Source organism: Somniosus microcephalus, chromosome 15 (genome assembly GCF_052327205.1).
Source record: "Somniosus microcephalus isolate GS21.2 chromosome 15, FLI_Smic_1.0, whole genome shotgun sequence".
Lineage (NCBI taxonomy): Eukaryota > Metazoa > Chordata > Chondrichthyes > Squaliformes > Somniosidae > Somniosus > Somniosus microcephalus.
Window position 1 is genome coordinate 101,034,358 of NC_141001.1, and position 25,053 is coordinate 101,059,410.

The 25,053-nt window shown below is 40.9% G+C and overlaps 1 protein-coding gene across 5 annotated transcripts in view; it reads right to left on the bottom strand.

Annotated features, from left to right (window-relative positions):
- Window positions 1–13,790: 13,790 nt before the first annotated feature.
- The window catches only part of zdhhc13 (zDHHC palmitoyltransferase 13), a 50,127-nt gene continuing 38,864 nt past the window's right edge, over window positions 13,791–25,053 (bottom strand). For 4 of the 5 annotated variants that reach the window (XM_086008172.1, XM_086008170.1, XM_086008174.1 and 1 more), the window contains exons 11-17: window positions 24,066–24,186; window positions 23,294–23,356; window positions 21,641–21,734; window positions 19,586–19,669; window positions 17,946–18,103; window positions 15,512–15,606; window positions 13,791–14,250 (exon numbers count right to left, since the gene is read on the bottom strand). In XM_086008172.1, the coding sequence (XP_085864298.1) occupies window positions 14,112–14,250; window positions 15,512–15,606; window positions 17,946–18,103; window positions 19,586–19,669; window positions 21,641–21,734; window positions 23,294–23,356; window positions 24,066–24,186 (754 nt within the window). In that variant the 3' untranslated portion in view covers window positions 13,791–14,111. The remainder of the gene's footprint in view (window positions 14,251–15,511; window positions 15,607–17,945; window positions 18,104–19,585; window positions 19,670–21,640; window positions 21,735–23,293; window positions 23,357–24,065; window positions 24,187–25,053) is intronic. The other variant, XM_086008171.1, reaches the window with a different exon arrangement.

A 25,053-nucleotide genomic window follows, 5' to 3' on the forward strand; every position in this document is an offset into this window, starting at 1 on the left:
CACCGATCCCTGCGGTACCCCACTAGTCACTGCCTGCCACTCTGAAAAAGACCCATTTATTCCAACTCTTTGCTTCCTGACTGTCAACCAGTTCTCTATCCAAGACCATACCTTACCCCCCAATCCCCTGTGCTTTAACTTTGCACGCTAATCTCTTAGGCGGGACCTTATCGAAAGCCTTCTGAAAGTCCAAATACACCACATCCACTGGTTCTCCCTTATCTATTTTACCAGTTACATCCTCAAAAAATTCCAGTAGTCAAGCATGATTTACCTTTTGTAAATCCATGTTGACTTTGTCCGATCCTGTCGCTGTTTTCCAAGTGCTCTGTTATTACATCTTTTATAATGTACTCTAGCATTTTCCTCACTACCGATGTCAGGCTTACCGGTCAATAATTCCCCGTTTTCTCTCTACCACCTTTTTTGAATAGTGGGGTAACATTAGCTACCCTCCAATCCATGGGAATTGTTCCAGAGTCTATAGAATTTTGGAAGTATGTGACTGATGGGAGAGGACATCAGTGGGCTTGACCTCCCCCTCCCCAAGTATTGGCCTGTTGTCCGTCACTGTTTAAGCTTAAATACTTGGGTAAGGTTCTCCCCCCACCCCAAAGAGTCCCAGGTCATATGGAATTGTACTTTGTTTTGTGTCACCACCGACTGGGGAAGAAAATGGGGAAAAATACAATAACTCCATTCAGGCCACTGGAGCAGGCAGGTACAAGTGACTCGCTCCTTTGGACCTCGAGCACATTGACTTTCTACACTTTTTAATTTAACACTACGGGATCTTTCAACCCCTTTCGGAGCTCTGTACATAGCATTTGCAACTGCTGACTTCTGATCCTTGGTCAAAAGGATAAGCAAAGTCCTTCTTAGATAAAATGATCATTAAAGTTGAGATTTTGTTTGCGTTCCACAATTCAATTGTTTCAAATCTTTAAAATTTAACTATGGAAATAAATTGGACTACAATGATTCTCTCTGATTTTATTCATTGCTTTTATCAATGGATAACACCAGTGGACTCATTATCTGTGCTTTATTTACAGTGCACTAATTTAACATTGGGGACCTCACTAAGGTTACAACTGCGTGAACATTCACATTGGAACAGAGAAAAGAACCCACTCTTCATAACATCTCCAGCTACAAAAATGTGAAGCAATGAAACATTACCAACCTGCTAGAAGTACCCCTGGCTTCAATAAGTCAATGATCTTCGACTCTCAGCCTTTCACTCTCAGTCTTGTCTTTATTTTTCTATTCTCTGACAGTTGGTGTCCCACCAGTTGCTATCAAAACTTTTTATACTAAGGTGTGAACACTAAAACCCCCTCCTCTTCCAGTCCATCCTTTTAAATCTGCCCCCAGCTGCTTCTGGTTTTCACACTTCACTCAAAATAACTATTCTGCAAGGCAAGGAGCATTGTTTTTAAAGAAATTGTGTGCTACATCCACATTCTATATACAAAAGCTCCAATGGAACACACTAACACAAACACTAGTATTGTCTAAGATTTGCATTTATAGCACTGATTGACAAAGTTAAATGTTTTATTCATATTTCCTCGTGGGTTTGGGCTCCAATTCCCTCTACAAAGCCTTTCCCCCCCAATGCACAGAAGGCCAAGCCAACAGCCTCACATCACACCTTCTGAAAGTGTCGCTCTCATTAGTTAACTGGAAGCACACTTGGATGAGGTGACACATGGGCTTTGACTTGGCCAGGTCAATTGTTGTACCACGGCAACAATCTCCAGTGGAGTGGACTGCTGTGATACCTGCCTACAATCTCTGTTCCAGAGATGGAAACTGTATCAGCAATGACTGACTGCAAAATTAGCAATGTATTATGAATCTGAATTCTACTTGCTCTGTGCACTGCATTTGTTTAATTACAGTCTAGTAGTCAGAAGACAAGGTTCAAACAGATGTAATTAGTGCATTCTATCTTCTTCTTAGGTGGAACCGAGGATGACTTGCTTCCACATTAAAAATGAGTTCTCAGGTGACTGATGAGTCCAATGCAGGACCTACAGTCTCTGTCACAGGTGGGGCAGACGGTGGTTGAAGGGGCAGGTGGGTGGGGTGCTTGGGTTGACGTGCGCTGCTTGCGCTTGGCTTCCACTTGCTCCCGGCGAAGAGACTCGAGGTGTTCGGCGCCTTCCCGGATGCTTCTTCTCCACTTTGTGCGGTCTTTGTGTAGTGTATTCTATATTGTAACTACAGCTCTCTGTGTACCAGGACCAGCTCCATTGATCAAATGTTACTCTGCATTAGGTGATAGTTACCCAACAGAATGAGCACTATTATTGTAATAGAAATAACCATATCTGTAATCTTATGAATTTTTATCTTCTGGCTTTTAAAAACATATATTTTTCTCTCCACTTATCCCCTTGCAGGTGTCCTCCAACTGGCCAAGTAAGAGTTGGCATCTATTAAATTCTAGGAACAGGAGTAGGCCATTCAGCTCCTTGAGCCAGTTCTACCATTCAATCAGATCACGGATGATCTGTGTCTCAACTCCATTTACCCGTCTTTGTTCCATATCCCTTGATACCCTTACTTAACAAAAATCTATTGATCTCAGTCTTGAAAATTTCAATTGACGCAACCTTTGTGGGAGTTACAGATTTCCACTACCCTTTGTGTGAAAAGGCACTTCCTGATTTAATTCCCCGAGTGGCCTAGCTTTAATTTTAAAGATTGTTAGCCCTTGAACTTTATAATTTTAAAACACCTCAATTAGATCACCCCTCAATCTTCTAAACTCGAGACTACAAGCCAAGTTTATGCAACTTGTCCGTATAATTTAATCTTTTATCCCTGGTATCATTCTCGCCATTAAGAAAATATTCCAATTTGTTTTTCTTGAATCCAAAGTGGATGACCTCGCTCTTCACCGCAATGAACTCCCATCTGTCACAGTTTAGCGGACTTACTTAATCTGTCTATGTTCCTTTGTAAATTTCTGCTTCTATCTACACAACTTATTGTGCCTCCTCACTTAGTGTCATTTGCAAACTTGGATACAATTCTCTATTCCTTAATCCAATTCATTGATAAAGTATGGTGAAAAGCTGAGGCCCGAGTATAGATCCCTGGGGAACACCACTTGTTATATTCCGCCAATCACAGAATGTTCCCTTTATCCCTACTCTTAACGCCTGCCTCCCAACCAATTATCAACTCATGCCCGAAGATTGCCTTCAATTCCATGCGCTTTTACTAATGCTTTTGCTAATAATCTCTTGTGCGAAACCTTATCAAATTATTCAGTTCTGTCGAAAAGTCATCGACCTGAAATGTTAACTCTGTTTCTCTCTCCACCGATGCTGCCTGGCTTGCTGAGTATTTCCAGCATTTTCTGTTTTTAGTTCTTATCAAATTCTTTCTGGAAGTCCATATAAACCATATCCAGACAATCCCCTATTCACCATGTTAATGACCTCCTCAAAAAATTCATCTATTTTAGTCAGGCATAACCTACCCTTCACAAATCCATGCTGACACTCTTTGATCAGCTGCTAATACTTGTCCAAATCCCGAGGGGCACTATAGACAAGTCTCCCGTCACCACATGCGCACAGCAAGAGTTATTGGATAGTAATGGGGATAGGGAATCTTTATTATTCATTCTTGTTATATATGGGCATTGCTGGCATACTTAGTTGCCCTTGACAAGTTGGTGGTGGGCCATCTACTTGAACTGCTGCGGTCTATGTGGTGAAGGTACTCTCGCAGTGCTGTTAGGGAGGGAGTTCCAGGATTTTGACCCAGCGGCGATGAAGAAACAGCGATATATGTGCAAGTAGGGATGGTATGTGATTTGGAGGGGAACTTGGAGGTAATGGTGTTCCCATGCGCCTGCTGCCCTTGTCCTTCTCGGTGGTGGAGATCACGGGTTTGGGAGGTGCTGCCGGAGAAGCCTTGGCGAGTTGCTGCAGTGCATCTGGCCCAACGTGGGGGTGGAGGGGTAAAACGTCTTTCTGATGACAATAGATAATTCAGCAAGATTGGGGAATTGAGTCTTGAAATTTATTGGTTTGTTTAACTCAGCTAGTGATCGGATAACCTCACTAAACCATTGGGGGAGCTCCATTTAAGGGATCTCTGAAGAAAATTATAACTGCATATACTGCTGTTATGCAACAAAAACAAGCACAACTCTGCAACAATACCAGGTGCAAAATTCCAATAAAAACCCTTTAATGCTTTGCTGTAGTCATTATATGGTATCGTTACATGGCTCCTTAAAACCTACCTCTTTAACCAACCTTTTGGTCATCTGCCCTAATATCTCCTTACAACAACAACAAATTTATATAGTGCCTTTAACATAGCAAAACATCCCAAGGCGCTGCACAGGAGTATTTTAAGTCAAAATATTTGACACCGATCCACATAGGATAAATTAGGGCAGATGATCAAAAGCTTGGTCAAAGAGGTAGGTTTTAAGGAGCGTCTTAAAGAAGGAAAGAGAGGTAGCGAGACAGATAGGTTTAGGCAGGGAATTCCAGAGCTTTGGGCCTAGGCAACAAAAGGCACGGCCACCAAAGGCTGAGCAATTATAATCAGGGATGCTCAAGAGGACAGAATTAGAGCACAGATATCTCGGGCAGAGGGAGAGCTGGAGGAGATTACAGAGATAGGAAGGAGCGAGGCCATGGAGGGATCTGAAAACAAGGATAAGAATTTTGAAATCGAGGCGCTATTTAACCAGGAGCCAATGTAGGTCAATGAGTACAGGGGTGATGGGCGAATGGGACTTGGTGCAAGTTGGGACACCGGCAGACGAGTTGTGGATGACCTCAAGTTTACGTAGGGTGGAATGTGGGAGGCCAGCCAGGAGTGCTTTGGAATAGTCAAGTCCAGAGGTAACAAAGGCATGGATGAGGGTTTCAGCAGCGGATGAGCTGAGGCAAGGGTGGCGACGGGCGATGTTACGGAGGTGGAAGTAGGCGGTCTTTGTTATGCTGCGGATATGTGGTCAGAAGCTCATTTCAGGGTCAAATATGAAACCAAGGTAGCTCGGTGTCAAATTTTGTTCGATAACACTCCTGTGAAGTGCCTTGGGATGGTTTACTACATTAAGGACGCTATATAAATGCAAGTTGTTGTGGTTGCTCTCAGTTATTGGTTTAACAGACACTGTTGAAAGGCTGAAATATTCAATTTCTCAATAACTGCTGCATGCAGAAGAAAATTAATTTTAATAACCCTTTAATAAGAACGAGTTTACTCCCTCCCCGCACTTCCTTTTTTTTGTGTTACTTTGTATGTGACGTTCCTTGATGGCTCAATAGGTAGGTGCACCACGCAGAGAACAGGAAGATTTAAGATTTTATCTCTGGACCTTGCTGAGTTAATGGATCACTGCCAGGTAGCAATCCACCATTACAAGTGGTGTCAGTCTCCCGAGCCAAGGAGAGGGAAAAATCAGCCTCAGTTCCTGCTCCTGATTGGTAATTGCTATCTGGAAACTCCTCTTTCTTCGACACCACCTCCCAAACCCACGGCCTCTACCACCTGGGACAAGGGCAGCAGGTGTATAGGAACACCACCACCTGCAAGTTCCCCTCCAAGTCACACACCATCCTGACTTGGAAATATATCGCCGATCCTTCATCGTCGCTAGGTCAAAATCCAGGAACACCCGACCTAACAGCACGGTGGGAGTACCTTCACCTCATGGATTGCAGCGGTTTAAGAAAGCGGCTCACCACCACCTTCTCGAAGGTAATTAGGGAGGAGCACTAAATGCTGGCCTTGCCAGCGACGCCCACATCCCCAGAACAAATAAAAAAAACTCCTGCTGGGAAATGTGCATGCTTGGATGTCAATCAAAGACAACTTTGGCCCCTGCAGTCAATTAGCCACTCGTTACTCACTGTTTATATACCCATATAAGCCAACCCTTTCAAACTGTCACAAAGATTAATAGATAATTTTCCACAATTAATTGCACCTGTCAATCAGAATAGGGTTCAAAGGCACAAAGACAGCCTGACAAGTTTCCTGACTCAGTATTTAATACCTTTGTAGAACAAAGTATCAGTGTCCCAATGGGTGAGAATATTCCTCTATGACGGAATGGTTGATAATGTTTGTGGTCTGCAATACGCTTCAAGGATTTAGATCTGTTTCATCCCACTCAAACAGGTGGGCTGTCCTCAACCAACTGGCACTGAAAACCATTTTTAAGGATGTTACAGTACTAATAATGACACAGATTGTCATGAAAATATATAGTATATTTCTTTCCAGACAGACCTCTGATTGTCACAACACTTCCACGGATATCTGAACCTTGTATAGCTTTCAGATTCAGGCCCACAAGGAATAGTGGTTAAATCAGCAAGGTTAAATATTTACTTAAAGAGTTCAGTGCCTCCCACATAATTTCAGCGAGCAATCATAGGAGGCCATTTGGCCCAATGCAGTCCTGAGGGAAAGCGGCACTGTTGAAAGTGCCATCTTTAAGCCAGAGTCCTGACTGTTCAGCTGGATGCAAATGATCCCATGATACTTTTTTGAATAACATAAGTTCTCCTGGTGTCCTAGTCAACATTCATCCCTCAAACACCACCACCAAAACTAGTCATTCATTTCATTGCAGTTTCTGGGACCTTGAGGTGTGCAAATTGGCTGCTGTGTTTGCCACATAACAGTGACTACACTTCAAAAGGAATTTATTGGCTGCAAAACACTTTGGGATATCCTGTGGATGGGTCGTGAAAGCTACTATATAAATGCAAGTTTTCTTACAGTTGATCCCATAAAGTATTTTTTAGGGGAAGGGGAGGAGGGAAAGATATTATTTGTGAACTGCCTAAGAACATAAGAAAAATAGGAGCAGGAGGCCATTTGGCCCCTCGAGCCTTGCCCGCCATTCAATAAGATCATGGCTGATCTGATCTTGGCCTCAACTCCACTTTTCTGCCTGTTCCCCATAATCCTCGACTCCCCTGTAGTTCAAATATCTGTCAATCTCCACCTTGAATATATTCACCGACTCCGCCTCCACAGCTCTCTGGGGTAAAGAGTTCCAAAGATTCACGACCCTCAGAGAAGAAATTCCTCCTCATCTCCGTCTTAAATGGGCGACCCCTTATTCTGAAACTATGACCGCATGAGGGGAAATATCCGCTCAGCATCTACCCTGTCGAGCCCCCTCAGAATCTTGTATGTTTCAATAAGATCCCCTCTCATTCTTCTAAACTCCAATGAGTATAGGCCCAACCTGCTCAACCTTCCCTCATAAGACAACCCCTTCACCCCAGGAATCAACCTCGTGAACCTTCTCTGAACTGCCTCCAATGCAAGTATATCCCTCCTTAAATAAGGAGACCAAAACTGTACGCAGTACTCCAGGTGTGGTCTCACCAGCGCCCTGTACAGTTGCAACAAGACTTCCCTACTTTTATACTCCATCCCCCTTGCAATAAAGGCCAACATTCCATTAGCCTTCCTAATTACTTGCTGTACCTGCATGCTAACTTTTTGTGTTTCATGGACGAGGACACCCAGATCCCTGTGTACCGCAGCACTCTGCAGTCTCTCTCCATTTCTTATGTTTTACTCTTTTGGGTTAACTCAATGGGACCCCTCTTAATTAGTTACATAATCACTTTCCATTACTTGATTTTTTTTTTTTATATAGTGGCGCATCGCTGTGGCTTTGGAGCTGTGTGCTTGTGATATTTAGCTGTTTTGGGGGGGGGGGGTAGAAAGAGGGGAAGGGGGGCAGGTTAAGGCCACTGTTTCAAATTGCAAATGCAGAAATCATAGTTACTTATAAAGTGCCACAGTCAATTAGATAGTTATTATTCCATATAAAGTTCAGCCTTTTGGTCCATATCTGGCATTTAAAAAAAGATTTTGCTTGTGTTACAAAGTACAGTATTTAGTGTGTGATGGATGCATGAGGCTTATATATATTAAAAGCCTTCTGTAGTGCATCAATTCCCTGTAAATGTCACACTGCAGCCATCAAACCTCAGGGTATTATCTGAATCACTGAGCAATGCCATTAAGAAATCTTGCGGCATTATATACAAGTATATGACAGAACAAGTCAGTGACATGCCCTTATTGGTGATTGTAACCATACAATATGTAGAAGGTCAATTAATCAGAAACCACATTCTTACTCTTTCTATTGTACGTGACTGGAATAATAAATGGCACAGGCTAACTACTCAGTAATCAGCTGACCAAAAGGTCTTCTGAGGTCAGTCACCTGCGAGTCTATTTAAAACACAGGCCATTATTCTCCAAAACTGATTATTTGTTATTACTGATGGAGGGTTAAAGTTATAGCGTCCATTATTTCTAGGCACTTATTCAATCAAAACATGTACATAATTAGAGCCCTGTAATAGCATAATACATCTCACCAGCGAGGTTTTGCTGCAGTTAAAGCAGCAAACATATGGCCTTCTGTTGACTGATTTTGGTCCAGTAATTTGTACTCATTTTTACATATAATTCATTTGTCTGCTACTTCATTTTGACATTTCGTTAATGAACTAATCCATCACAAAGGACTTTGATAGAACACCAATAAAGGAGTTAGCACAAAGGAAGATGGTTGTGGTTGTTGGAGGCCAATCATCTCAGCCCCAGGATATCGCTGCAGGAGTTCCTCAGGGCAGTGTCCTAGGCTCAACCATCTTCAGCTGCTTCATCAATGACCTTCCCTGCATCATAAGGGCAGAAGTGGCGATTTCAGCGTGTTCAGTTCAATTCACAATTCCTCAGATAATGAAGCAATCCATACCCGCATGCAGCAAGACCTGGACAACATCCAGACTTGGGCTGATAAGTGACAAGCAACATTCACAGGACAAATGCCAGGCAATGACCATCTCTAACAAGAGTGAATCTAACCACCCTGCCATGCATGACATTTAACATCAAATCCACCATTTGGGGGTCACTGATGACCAGAAACTCAACTGGGCCAGCCCCATAAATACTGTGGCTACAAGATCAGATCAGGTCAGAGGCTGGGTATTCTGTGACCATTGACTCACCTCCGGACTCCCCAAAACCATCTACAGCCACAAAACAGGACTGTGATGGAATACTCTCCCCTTGCCTGGATGAGTGCAGCTCCAACAGCACTCAAGAAGCTTGACACCATCCAGGACATAGCAGCCCTCTTGATCGGCACCCCACCTACCACCTTAAACATTCACTCCCTCCACCACCGGCATACCGTGGCTGCAGTACCATCTACAAAATGCACTGCAGCAACTCACCAAGGCTTCTTCAACACCTCCCAAACCCACGACCTCTACCACCTAAAAAGACAAGGGCAACAGGTGCATGGGAACAACATCACCTCCTAGTTTCCCTCCAAGTCACACATCATCCTGACTTGGAAATATATTGCCGTTCCTTCATCGTCGCCAAGTCAAAATCCTGGAACACTCTACCTAACAGCATTGTGGGAGTACCTTCACCTCAGAAAGCAGGGACAAGGTACTGAATTTGGACGATCAGCCATGATCTCATTAAATGGCGGAGCAGGCTCGAGGGGCCGAATGGCCTACTCCTGCTCCTATCTTCTATGTTTCATGGACTGAGCAGTTCAAGAAGGTGGCTCACTTCCACCTCCTCAAGGGCAATTAGGGATGGGCAATAAATGCTGCTGTTGCCAGTAATGCCCACATCCCGTGAATACATTTTTTAAATATAAAGTGATGAAAAGAAAGCAGTGGAGGTCCAAATAGACTTAGGGGTCCATGTACATACATCACTAAAATGTCATGGACAGGTACAAAAAAATCAAAAAGGCTAATGGAATACAAGGGTTTAGAGGTTATGCTGCAGCTATACAAACCCCTGGTTAGACAACACCTGGAGTACTGTGTTCAATTCTGGGCACTACACCATAGGAAGGATTTATTGGCCTTGGAGGGAGTGCAGCGTAGGTTTACTAGAATGATACCTGGACTCAAGGGCTAAATTACAAAGGAGCGATTACACAAGCCATGGCTGTATTCCCTGGAAGTTTAAGATATTAAGGGGAACTGATAAGGTAGAGAGAAACTATTTCTGCTGGTTAGGGAATCTAGGACTAGGGGACATAGCCTAAAAATTAGGGACGAATTTTGCCGGCGCTCAGAGTGGTGGGTTGGAGGCAGGTCCGCTGTCAAAAATCAAAATGATTGACAGCGGGTTGGGAACCTGCTGCAAACCCGCTTCCATGTAAATTTCCAAAGTATCTGGTCTGCGATTTCAAAACAGACCCGACACCAAGCGGTGGGGAGGCATTTAAGATACTTAACTGCTTGGTAAGTGATCGTTAACTACTATTTTGCCAGCTTTTTTCTATTTTACCACATTATTTACCACTGTTATGTCTCACCATTCACTGCAACTCACTAAGACACTTCCAAAGGTTAGCACAGATCTGTACAATAAGGCAAAGTTTTGAAAATAAAGATTTCAATGTTTGACAACACATTAACTGAAAATTTACATGAACATTGCATAAAACACCCAAGTGCCTACCCTTGTGTGTTGTTAGTTGGTATGATTGGATTAGGATGAGGGTGCGTGTGAGGGGTGGCTAATGAGATGGGAACGTGATAATGTAGATAGAGAGGGATGGGCGGAGGTGCAAGGAAAGTTGGTGTGAGGATGTGCAGCAGTAGGGTAGAGAAGGCAGAGTTATGGGGGTGTGATGAGTGACACAGCTATATGAGGTTGAGTGTGGCTTTGCAGTAACGTTTTGTGATCTACTGAGATCATCAAAAGGTTTGCGCCACTGCAGCCTGGTCCTCCCGACGACATCCCTGCTTTTGTCCTCCTGTGCAATGTTCAACCAGGCTGTGTTGGTGTCCTGGGGCGGTCTCTTCCGCCCTTGGAAAGGAAGAGAACCTCCCTGCGTGCTGTGGAGGGAGTCATGCGAGTGCCTGGGTGCAGCCGTGCACCTTTGTGCAGTGCTTGTCAGTGTTTGCAACACCTCAATGCTGCAGAACATGGACAGCACAACTGTCAAAATGAATGCGGCAATGGTCCCTTTAAGGAATATGATAGCAAAATACTGCGGATGTTGGAAATCCGAAATAACAACAGAAGACGTTGGAAAAACTCAGGAGGCCAGGCAACATCCGGAGAGAGAAAGAGTCAACATTTCAGGTCGAAACCGGCTGATGACAAGTCATCAAATGAGGTCATCAGACCCGCTTCCTTTTAATTGGCCAGGAACCCCACAGGGTGGGCTTAACAAGCCCTATTAACAGAAAATCCTTTTTACAGAGCGGTTGCAGCCGGGAGCGGGACCGGAACCTGTCAATTACCCCTCCTGCCGCGATCCCGCCTCCGCTGGTGAAATCGCAGCCTTAGTCAGGCCTTTGAGGAGTGAAGTTGCTCAGTGTGGGGCTGGATTTAGTGTTTTGGGCAGGTGCTGTAACCAGTACAAGCGGTTCTGTTGGGGCCATAATGTCTTGGACTCTGCTTTATGTTTTAAGCAGAGGTACAGTGAGGAACATGCTATGACAATAAGGGTCTACCTCCATGGGGAAAGTTGGTAAGGGGGCCCAAACAATCCCTGCGCTGTCTTGGATGCCATAACAGGTGCACTTTGCTGTCCAATGGGATGGTATTTTTGTGGAAATTGATGATTGGGCACAAAGCTCTGAAAATAAACAAGCCGAGTTCACAAAGGTTTTGAACAGCAAAATTAAAATGATCTGATGAAAGCAGCATATAGCATTGCAAATTTGTATACTGTAGAGTCCTAAACTAGGTCACTAATAATCATTGGTTTTGCAACATGCAATTTTTCTCCATTTTCCCCCACAAGTATCCCTCAGTCAATTGAGCAGTCAAACCCAGGACTTGGATGTAGTCTTTGGTCAAGCAGCCAAAAGGCAAAATTGGGTGTTGCACAAATGGCCTCCATCATTTAGACAGTTTGGCTTAGAGTGGTATAGCACTGTTAAAGTAGCTCAATTGTAGATAGCAGTCAAAACTAAGATCTGAACTCTGATCTCTCAAAGTTACAGCACTGTAACCAATTAGTATTTGTTTTAAAACATTACCACTTGAGACCTGCTGCATCAAAAGAAAGTTAAGTATTAAGATTGCAATCTTTTTATTTCTATACTATGAATTATGAAACATTCTAAGGTTGTCGACATTGATCTAGTTCTACGTTACAAATTACTGACAAAAAACTATTCTTAAAGCTTTAAGGAACACTTAGTGCTTTAAATGCTTGAAAGTTCATGAAGTCAGTTGTGTAGCATCTCAAAAGTGCAATGCTGTTACAGCCATGAAGATGACTTCAAATAAATATAGAGATGGAAAAATCGCTGGGTATAGCATTTGCATCCCTGAGGTGCAGCTATTAACAAAGCAATTGGTTATAGCTCCAGACAGTATGAAGTCTTTGCAGTCAGCAATTACATTTTGATCATTAACAAACATATGATGCGGCATGCCTGATTACACCAATTAGACTCAGCTTTTGCATAGCCAACAGATGTTTATCTATAATTCAAAGTGAGGTGCTCACTGTAATTAGCAAACACCGCTTTAGGACGGATTCCATTTCAGACATTTGCCTTTATCTGATGTCTTCAATTGTACAAAATGAGTCCGACACCCTCTAAGCTCCTCTAGCCTACAAACCTCCGAGAACTCTGTGCTCCTCCAATTCTAGCCTCTTGCGCATCCCCGATTTTAATCGCTCCACCATTGGCGGCTGTGCCTTCAGCTGCCTAGGCCCTAAGCTCTGGAATTCCCTCCCTAAATCTCTCCGCCTCTCTCTCCTGATTTAAGACACTCCTTAAAACCTACATTTTTGACTAAGCTTTTGGTCACCTGCCCTAATATCTCATGTGGCTCAGTGTTAAATTTTGTCTGATAATGCTCATGTGAAATATCTTGGGACATTTTACTACATTAAAGGCGCTATATAAATGCAAGTTGCTGTGAAAGATCATTGGTGTTTTGCAACATTACCTGTACATCTGGATTACCATTTTTAAATATAAAAAGCTGCTCTAACGCATAATTTACTAGCAATAAAATGTTTTAAAAGTGCTTAATAAGACTTTGATGACCATATATCTTGGCTCCAAGTAGCTTGTTGCGTTAATTTTTGTATCTCTCTTGTAAAGATTATTTCCTTTGTTTACCAAAAGAAATCAGCTTTAGAACTGGTAATCCAAATACTTAAAGTTAACAGAACCAATCTGACAACACTTAGCTCACATTCTATGCTCGAACATATGACAGAAGGAGCAGAGTAGGTGCTCAAGCAAATTTAAAAGTGGCAGTTATCTTGAAGTAGAATTAACAGGTCACACACTTAAAAGGTAATTACAGTTAGAAACATGTCTTTTGTTGAACAAATTAAGTGGCAGGGAACAACAGCTGTAAAACTAACTCTTCACTGTATAAATAGCCTGCATTGGTAGGGTTGCCAGCACTCCAGGATTTCATTGGAGTCTCTAGAAATTGAAGATTTATCTGCCGGACACTGCTCCAAGCAAGTCGGGAGAAAAGTCATGGGGTCATTAAAAGAAGTGTTTTTTCATGTTCTTTGAACACTTTAGTTTCTCATCATAAATATTCCAAAATGAGGAAAAAAGGCTGTTTGACTGGGTGGGGCAGTTGGAGACAGCAGGTCTTGTGATGAAACCTTCAGGAATATATCCAGAGCTGGCAACCTGTACCACAGATAAAGCTGGACAAGCTTTGAAATTAAAGCAACCATTTTGACCCGAGCAAGGAACTACAACAAACATTGTAAAATGAACAGTTAAAAAAGTAAAGATTTTTTATATAATTTAAAGTATCAATTTGATTAACAATATTATTTCATAAATATGTGGATTTGACCAACATTTTATGCCCAAAGGGTGCTTTCTATGGAGAAAAATATCCCATTCAGCTTAGTAGTGAGGTCAAGCATGAGTCAAACATTGAAAAGTATCGCAATTCAAGCTTTTGAAATCACTTACCACCCGAGATGGCCCAGAATTCTGCAATAGGTAATATATTTATCTGTTTTTATTGCCCACCACAAACCAACAAAATTTCTACACATCAATCCATTATTAAACTGTACACATTTTTCATACAAACTGAAACTCATTTGCTCTTGGCTGCTCAACGCCCATGCTGTACTGTCGAGTCCAGTCGATTTGATTTGGCTTAAACAGACCAAAGCAGCGGCACTGGGAGAAGTCCACCAGATTCTGGAAACAGCCATGACTGCAATTAATGAACAACATTATTTAAGTATCCAGCACCGTTTTATTTCTTGCGTGAAGTATGATATAATTGCAAGTATGTTATCCCCTCGCTATCCCCCATGCCTCTAGCTTGTTCATAAAATGCTTTTATGTTTCAGGTTATCTTATTCTACCCTGTTAAGTGTACAAAGTGCGGCACTGATGGCGACTACTATGCTGCAACTATAAAAACTCATTTCCCTGATACACAATATACTACTATTGCTGTATTTTATTTTTGGCTAGCATGGTTGTACATTCCTGTGTCTTTATTGTATGATAAAAAAAATTACTGACCAGATATATAAATGATGGATTACTCGAACTATGCTCAGGATCCCTAAAATTCTGTCACTTCAAGGGCAATTTCTGCAGATTGCGTGGTAGCTCTATCAATTTTCTCAGCCATATTACTACTGTAATTGGTCTGATCATATTACAGGTCTGTAGAACCAAGTTCAAAAGCACAATTTTTTTCTTACATTAGAGAGCACAAGTTTAAGTGGAAGCACCCGAACTATAAATTTACAGTATCTGATGAGATGAGGAGACAGAAGCAGTAGAGCACGAGCTGTAACACAGCAACAGAGGGGAGACCTGACCAATCTGCCAGACAGCCTATAGCAGCACTCAGCCAAGAGTAGCCAGCTAGCCACCAGACGCCATCCAGTCAGTAATAGCTAGCCAGAAATGGTAGAAGGCCAAGCTGGCAGACACCGGAAAGCTGGTACAATGAGCTTGTCAGCTTGGCTCAGTTGGTGGCACTCTAGTCTCCAATCAGAAGCAGGTTAAAGCTCCATTCCAGGACTTGAGCACATAATTCAGGCGGGTACTTAAGTGCAATACTGAGGGAATGTGCAATTACTAGAGATAATATTTTTTGGAGATGGTAAGCAGAGAATCGATCTGCCTTTTCCAAAGGTTCAGGAGGAGGTTATATATCCTGCGGCACTATTTAGATAATACCAGGGAGTCCTCTACAGCTCTTTGGGATGTTTGAGCGACTTGATAAGGTGCTTTATAAATGCATGTTCTTTTTTACTTAACAGAGAAGTCTCACGCGAGCAAGACTAGGACCACAAAACGTCCTTATTTGCCAAGTTAGTGGTTGCCTCTCCCTAGCCCTGTTGGGAGCACAGCGCACCCCGACTATGCTGCTACATTGTAATGCGAGACTAGAAAGGACTCGAGTTGATTTATTCCAGCTACAATTCCTATGACATCTGCTGTAAAATACTTACTTGAATGGGTTTTGCTGAAGTCCAAGAAAACGTCCAGAATGTGCACGTTTGATCAGACTGACTCTTTCACTGGTCGTCAGACCCAAGTACAAAATCTAGATGAGAAGAATACATCTTTTAGGCTCTCTCAAGCATTTTTGCATTTGGCCCATCCTTTTTAAAAGCAGGTTTCATCAGAATGATGATTGAGCTATTTAAAGTAAATAATTGGAGTGTCATAGGCTTGTACAAAAGCACTCGATGTAGGAATTTACAATTAAATCACATTGCATTTGTGTGTACAGCTCTTTATTGATGCTCTAACATGTTGCGCCAGGAAGCGGTGTTACATGGGATCAAATTCTAAATGCTCTGCACAGTGAACCTGATCTTGGCTCTGCTCCTTCAGGGGAGCTGCCAGCCAAAGAGCAGGCACTTTCGCACACTGCCAGCACCCAAAACAGCTGGATCAAGAGAGCATTGGCAGAATCCTGTAATCCTGTCACCTTGGCCCATGCATCGCACAGAGCTGGCACACAGGTTACACTGGATCTAGAGAGAACATTTGTTTTTGTTTGAAGCCACTTCAATAAGTTAGTTGTACAATATTTGGGTGGACATCACAAGTGGCACTGAAATTAAATATGGTGCATAAGCGTACTGAAAAAGAGAGTTCTAAATTACACGTGCAGCTTAATATATTTTCTGCTTACACAAATGTTCGGTGGGAGGGAGCGGCAACACTCCCAACCAAGCTGCGCGGCCGCTTCCCTGCTTTTACATAAAAGAAACTGCGCGTGTGCAAAAATTTGAATGGGCCACGCAGCCAGTTAAAGGGACCGTGTACAAGAAAAAGCATTAGAGTAAACATTGGGGAGGGGGTCTTTTGTTTTCGCGCCGTCTCCTTAAGACTGGAAATTGATTTCAACAAACTAGGTTTTGAGGCAGACCAAATTAATTACGGTGAAAACATGGTTTGAATTTCAGATTTCTTTTTCAATACAATAACAAACACATCCAAATTAAGAATACCAATTAAAGAACTAAAATGTGAGCTTGGAATACTGACTGTATAAGCAAGTACAATACATTTGGAATGAGCTGCTGTTTAAAATTTTTAAAGAATTTTATGAAACAAATGTGTGAAATAAACTTTTTTCAGGGGGGGCGGGGGAAGATTTCAAATATATTTTCCACTCTGTCAATCCTCCCCCACCTCTCCGATCCCTGAAGTGAGAATTTGGACACCATGGACTTTCGTCAAAATTTAGTTTTTAATTCACGCCTCATAACTCCCGATTGGTGGCTACAATTTTAGTATCGACGTCTTCAGATTTCCAAATCGAGGAAACCTCCACAAACAAGATGTAAAAGATCAAGGGGGGGGCGGGGGGGGGGGAAGCATCTTAATGGTCATTAAAATATGATGAGTAAATTTCTGTTTTTAGCTCCAGGAACAATGCTCTTTGCTCATAATCAGAAGCGATGTGGCTGAAATTGTACTATTGATTTCTCCAGGTTTCCAACTTGATAAACAGAAAGCAAAGATTAATAGGAAAACAGAGCATCTGGAAGGCCAGTAAAGTGGGATGGCAGACAGGTAACTTGATACTTTTGTTTTCAGCTCAATGAACAATGCACTTAGCTAATGACTGGAGCATACAGATAACTAGAGAAAATAAAAATCAACAGTAATGGCCTCTTAATGGCACTGACCTCAAAAGAATGTAACTGCCTCCAATAAACAAATAAATGCAGGATATTTATCTTCACAAGAAATCCTGTGCCAATATTTGAAGGGCATTGAAGAGGACAATTCCAAATAAATGTAATAGTTACAGAATATGCTCATTAATAAACACAACCTGAAGGTATGGGCAACTGTCAAATTTTTCCCAGTAAGAGTTGATATTTTGTCAAACACTTTGGGCCATTTAGATTTGACCATCCTTGAAGATTTAATGATGGGATGTGTGTGTGGTTTTTTTTTCATGCCAGAAGTACTCTACTGCCTACAGGCATCAATTAGTCACCAATCTTCTGAACAAATGATTTGCCAAACTTGACTCCATGTCATAATGAAGCATAAAAGACTAAATCACTGCTGTTTAAAAACATCAACCACATAACGTCATATTATCTTTACTTGGCATTTATAGGGAAGCAGAGGGGAACAATTCATTTGATTGTAGTTCTAAAATTCTTTTTAAAAAAAATGAAAAAAGGTTGCATTGGAATATTTTCATAAATATATGAAACTTATATTAATACACATCAAGAATTCTCATCTAATGATTTTTGGTGAAGTGCTAACTCCGGGCAGCTCTTTCCATTTTCCCCAAGCATTTCAGTGTTCTATTACCATCGTGGTTTCTGCACCATGGAAGAGGACAGGGTATTGCACCTTCATGTCACACAAATTTAATTCCACGACTAATTCTACTACTATCTTTACCTGATAGAGCTGGTTTAATAACAGGAAAATCACCCACGAAGAATGGAACACCACAAGTAGAAAAATCCAAACTATCCATGGAGAGCATGAGATCATTTGGGTCAGGAATGCCCATAGTCCATCCTTCTCGTAGCTAGTTACACAATGTAAGGACCAGTCTACAAGAGTGAAACAAGATGATTACTTCCTGGAATGCTTGCAAGACAAGTACACTGTATAACCAACATGCCTTGACACAATAATCCAATTGTAATTACTAGTTGACTAGACTTAATCTTCATTATACTGAGTGTATTTCAGAATTAAACTGTAAATTATTACTTAATAAAGGATTTTTTTCCTTTTCTATGAGGACAAGTAATTAAGATCTCATATCAAGGTCAGATAATGCATGAACAGTCAGCATTCTCGCAAAATCCAGATAACAATGCTGTATAAAACTTCAAACAATATATTGTGGCACTTTGGCACAGCATGCTAGGATATCCATGCAGAATGTAACAGGTCCAATCTCCCAATTTGAACCACACTGATATGGGACAGGTGCTCGGTATTCACCGTCAGGACAGTTGCCTTTAGGCTAATGTTGCACACCTCCTCGGCTGGCTCAAATAGGAATGCTGCCGCTAAGCCATAGGCTCGCCGAGAGGCGGTTTCCCTTGGCTGGAGAATCTAGAACTAGGGGTCACAGTCTCACGATAAGGGGTCAGTCATTTAAGACTGAAATGGGGAGAAATTTCTTCACTCAGAGGGTTGTGAATCTTTGGAATTCTCTACCCCAGAGGGCTGTGGATGCTCTGTCGTTCAGTATATTCAGGACTGAGATCGATAGATTCTTGGGCACTAAGGGAATGAAGGGATATGAGGATAGAGCTGGAAAGTGGAGTTGATGTAGAAGATCAGCCATGATCTTATTGAATGGCAGAGCAGGCTCAAGGGGCCAAATGGCCTACTCCTGCTCCTATTTCTTACGTTCACACTCTCAGATAATCACTGATCTTTTGATTAGATCAATTGCATTTAATTGCTGGCAAATATCCAATTTTATATGCATCGACTGATTAATAATTAAATCTTGAAGTTAAATCAAATTGCCAACAGACTATTTACAAGAAATCATAACTGCCGTGAAACTGTGCAATGATTTCACATTAAGTCAGCATTTTTTTTCCCTCGAAGGGGTAAAAAAGTACTAAATAATAACATATTAAGGAAAGGTTAAAAAAGTTCTTATTTAACAAACAGTCACATCCATGCACCGAGGAACAAACATCAAATTAGCCCTAGCGGGTAAGGGATCTAATTCAAGAGCCCACAGTAGTCTTAGTTAGACAGGACATGAGATGGCTGGTGGAGGAAATGAAAATATGCTCTTCTGAAGTGGAGTTAAGGCATATTACAGAGATAGAATAGTCAACGGAGTGTGATAGATGCTGACATTGTGTGACTTTAATGGTTCCATTTGCTAGTTTGATAGAACAAAATTAATCTCACACAACTTAAGTCATTCAAATATTAGTCTCCAGTGCAAGTACATGACAATTAGCACCTATTCACAATGCATGGGAATATAATTCAATTACGCTTTAAAATAGCAGGCATGCTGTTGAAGAAAAGGACCCTGGAAGAAAGTCACTTACACACAATAGTTCCATAGCTCATCCAGGAAACTACTGTAAACAGGAAGAACAGGAAACTAACAAAATACCGTTGATTCCATGCACCTGTTTAAAAAAGTGACAAAGGAAGTCAAAATGTGAGATTTTGATATTAATTCCAAGTAGATTGCTATCCCTTTGAGACCTTGGGTAACAATTACAGCACAGGTGTTGTTCTTTTCTTTCTACAACTTTTAATATTGTGCACAGAAATTTATTTGCAAGTATTAAAAGATGCCAAACACCTGCTCTACAAAGGCAAAAACTCTATCGAAAGTAATCAGTGCTGGAATCAATCAAAGGAAAATGATTCACATTTGTAAGCAGATTGCAAAATTTCCTCTTTAATCAGTACTTTAGGGAAAATGAAACACATCTCTACTCGGGAACAAGAGCAGTGGGTCCCAACCCCAAGGGTCACACAAGCCCAACAATACTTCTTGGTGATATTCAAACTTGGGTCAGTCTTACTGGAAATATTTTGCTAGAGCTTGGTCAGATGGCTAGATGGAAGATGAGTAGGCAGGTGCAGCGTTACTCTATAGGAGCACAACTAGCATTTTATGAAACATCTTGGTCTCCTGAGCCAAGCATGGTGAGAAAGCATTATCAGATGGTCATATCATAAACTTCGAGAAAAAACACTGATTTTTGGTTAAAGAATAACTCATTTTAGTCATAAATAAAAAATGATGTGCTTAAAGAACATAGAAAATACACAACTTCAAGTTTATATTATATAATATGCAGAAAATGCTGGAACTACTCGGCAGGCCAGGCAGCATTTGTGGAGAGAGAAAAACAGCGTTAACGTTTCAGGTCGATGACCTTTCATCAGAAACGTTAACTCTGTTTCTCTCTCCACAGAAGTTGCCTGACCTGCTGAGTATTTCCAGCATTTTCTGTTTTTATTTCAATTTTCCAGCATCTGCAATGTTTTGCTGTTGTTCAAGTTTATATCACCCAATATCTTTCATGATTTAATGTTTAAAATTTACAAAGAAATTTCACAATCGACCCAAGTGACGGGGCTACACCTCCAAGACACTGGGCAATCTCTGGAAATACTCAGCAGGCCAGGCAACATCCGTGGAGAGATGCGCTGTCTCTTCACGGATGCTGCCTGGCCTGCTGAGTATTTCCAGCATTTTCTGTTGTTATTTCAGATTGCCAGCATCTGCAGTATTTTGCTATTGTACTGGCCAATCTCTGTTGAGCTGTATAGGAAACAGCAAGAGAAAGCTGGTTAGGGTGGGTTCCTTCCGAGATTCGTGCTGATGAACAAAGCAGCAACACTGGTGGTATACAAAGCTTCTGTACTACGGACCACCCACCCAAACCTCCTGACTGAAGATTGTGAAAAGAAAGTGAGGCACGGGGACGCGGAACGAGAAGATAAATAACGCAACTAAGAAAAAAAGGATTAATAACCTAGAGGTCCATATCCTTACTGCATATTACCATATAAACTGGACTATATGAAACTTTGGTACTCCTGTTTTACTCATGGTGAAACATGGTGCCTTAGGATAGATGAAGATCTTTACCGACAGAAATAGCTTGCCTAATGTGATTCCAGATTATATATAAGCAATATTGGATTATAAAAAAGAAACTATAACTGAACAAAATATTAGTAGATTGAAAGACTGAATCAATGAAACAACTCAGATGGTTTGGATATTTAAGTAGAAGTGACAACAGATTAGTGAAGACTGTTGTGGTTCTCATGTAGCAGGAACAAGGCCAAGGAGAAAACCAAGAGCGAGCTGACTGGCCTTAATATCGTCAAATATGTCCAAACAAGACAGTTTTATGGAAACGCTGTTGCTTACAACTCATAGGAGAGTTTAGTGTAGTTATATTTACTCATTCATCGATAGTGAAAATTGCATCACCTCATCATTGGCTTGTTTTTGAAAGCTGACTGAAGAGTTTTAACTTAATAAACTATTTCCAAAACTGACTCTCATTTAGATGCCCAATTGGTTGTGCATGATAGTCATCTAGAGTATTTTCTGGCAAAACAGGACTCACCGATACAACTTGCAATCCATAGACAGTGGTGATCATACTTGGCTACACAACAGTCGCAAACGGCACAGTGTTTGGATCGGAGGGGTTTGCGGATCTGAAATTTTATTTATTTTTTTAAAAAGAAAAAGATCAACAAGCATTTCTTTGTACAACTGATATATTTTCAGATCTTTTGACAGCTATCTTATAAAGGTTTCAAGGGAAAGAGGTAATAGATCACATCTACAACAAAGCAATATGGCCGTTAAGAATGAGAAACTAGAAACACAGCTATTGCATGTGCAGTTCAATAATGTTGGACTTGCTGACTAGTAAAAGTTTTGTCACAATTCATATCACTGTTTTTGAGATATGAAAGATAATTTTAAATGTGTGTTACTGTAGGCTTAGTTTCTCTGGATGAGATCGAATCTACAGCAATTGTGGCTGGGTATTGCATTGTCAGGAAAATCATGTCCACAGGTGACAGAGCCACACATGGATATGGTTGGCCTGGACAATATTACACTTTTTTTTAAAAACTGCAAACCCATTAAGTGCTGATCTCAACAGAAGTACTTGCTGATAACCATCTACTTTATCATCAGTCCACTGAATCTAGCTGATGAAACACACTGACACTTCAGTTGACTGCAGCAGGTTTCTTAGGAAGAGGGCAGCTTTTATTCTTTCAAGTCCACTTGATAGATAGCTTAGTAGCCAGTAGCTACTGATTCTGAAGGATAAGCAGGACAGCACTTCCCAAATCATCATTTCTTCTTCTACCACTGTACTGCAGCCTGTGTGGTCATGGCACATAGAGGGTAGACGATACCCCATGTGTAAGTTTTGTTACAAATGCTATTATTAAGTGAGCGCAGTGTTGCATTTTTTTGTTCTTTTGTATACTCAAGGAGATGCAAGTTAGAAATTCTGTAACCAAATGAAATAGGGTGCATTGACTTTATAACATCTAATCTTCACTTTTAATAAATCTGATTCATAGTTTATAGTCTAAATCACAGGACCTCTTGCTATCTGAAGACTGAGAGAACACAAGAGAGCTTGTGCCAATTTCAGTAAGCTAATACGGTGATAAAGGTTTCTATTTAACTGAGGCAACACTACCGTACGAGAAATTGTGTATACAAAGTCACGCTCCAGTCTGTTGGGAGCAAGAGGGTTCATACAGGAGTAGCCTTTGACATTGAGCACGAGAGAAGCATCAGAGTGAAGCCTAAAAATAATTTCTCAAATATCATGCTGCAGCTAGATTTAAAAAAAGGTGCTGGTGTGATTGAGGTGCACCTACACAAAAAATGGTCACTTGGCAGAGGTACTGAAGAGGATCTGGAAGCATTCGCTAGCAAGAATTCAATAGAGAAGGGGATGGGGGAAGAGAAAATTAGTAGAAAAAGAGCTGGGGGGGGGGGGGGGGGGAAAGAAGGAAAGATTACAATATAATTAGTTGTCAATTGAGTCAAGTAGAAATTCTATCAAAAGGTTCGACTTGTAAGAAATTATTTAAACAAACTTAAACCACTTGTCCGCAGAGTAGCTATTGCATGTTATTTTTTGTACATTACAAAATTGCCATAAGACGCGGCAGATTAATTCTATTGAAAAATAGATCATTTGTCAATAGTTTTAACTGTTTCTTTGATCTTCACTTACGAGACACATAGTACAGAAGATCCTTGGGTCTAAGCAGTCAGCTTCTGCAAGCGCCACAACAGTCTGGAAAATAGATTAGGAATATTAATGTAATAGCATATAAATCTATTTCAAAAGAGCTTTTATACATAACTTTTAGGAAATTAACACTAGCCATGAATTAATTACTTTCTTTTGTACTTTAACAAAAAGATGGAGAATGCTTCATGGCAGGCTGGGTGCAAGTATAATTTACCCATTAAGTGTGGTATAAGCCATAATATCTTTACTGCATCAATTTTAGTCTCACCCACTGCAAAGACAGAAGCACTAACACCTCTCTGATCTATTTTCATTTCTCTATGGGTTTCATGGATTAACTGGTTATTTATCTCATTGCTGTCTGTTGGAGTTTGCTGTGCTCCAATTATCTACTGCACGCGCCTGCATATACAGTGACTACGCTTCCAAGTAACTAATTGGCTGTGAAGCATTTTGGGACATTGAGGATGTGAAAGGCACTATACAAATGCAAGTTCTTTCATTCATCTGTCATTCTGGCAATCCCACTCGTTTCAACTGAAATTGAGCATTTATGGGGCAAGTACATCTATGACCACAATACTTGAATTTAAAAAGTCAAAATACCAATTTAAATTTTTTTTTAACAACTTTTGTGTTGGCAGGAAAGAGAAAGTGCAAGAGACCGAAAGTGAGTGCACTATCGAGAGAAAGCGAGAGCTATTTAGTGCACAGCAAGGTCTCTCAAAAGTTGATTCTGAAGTAGCTTTACCCTTTTCTTCTCTTCCTCTGAAACCTGGAGGTATCCAGGGCCTACTGTCCAGGTCTTATAAAAGTAATAGATGCAGCCTGTAATGCTGAGGGCAAATGGAATCTGAATTTCTGAGTCAGGCATATGTACGTTCTTGGTTAAGGAAATTTCAGCAAACTTACATACAAATGCAGTCTTACATGATGTATACAACCCAGTACAAATACTGAAAAATCACCTGTTGTGGAAAAAAGAGATGAGATCCTGGTAAAATCAAGCATTTCAGGCATATATAAGAAGTTTTTCAAATTGACAGAAGATACCTGTACTTCAAATCATACACATTGAAAGGAACCCATCCCTCATTAGAAACTGCAACAGGCAAAGAAGAGGACACCAGACAAAATTGGCAGCAAATCTATAGATGACTATTAAGAGGTTATAAAGCACACTAAAATCAGACAGAAATACTCAAAAAGGAAACAGAATTGAGAAAACAAAAACATCGAATGAAAATTTAAAATGAAAAGATTCAAATTAGGTCCATTGCCAAGACTAAGAGGGCAACTTCAAACTCAGTCCAAAAATATTTTATTCAATTAAACATTTAGGACTAATGACCACAGACAGCAGAATTCTACAACTTTACCAGTAAGTCACAACACATCCACAATTAAACCAATAATAAGGTTATCAATTAGAAATGAACAATTTATCATACAGAAGTGTTAATGTAAAGCAGTGACACTATTAAAGTCAACTGAATCCCAGTGAAGAAACCTCAATGCAGTGAGCCAAAATGTCCTACATCTGATCCGAGCCACACCAAGCACAATAAAGGTCAGCCTAGGTGGGAGCTCATGGCTCAAGGCGAGTCAATAAAGCCTTTGGAGCTTTTGGAATAAGAGACTCACCAACTTCTCAGCAGAGGTGAAACTCTGGTAGATTTAAAGACATGAAAACAGATTAATTTTAAAAACACAAGTTGTATTTTAATAAAATGGAAATA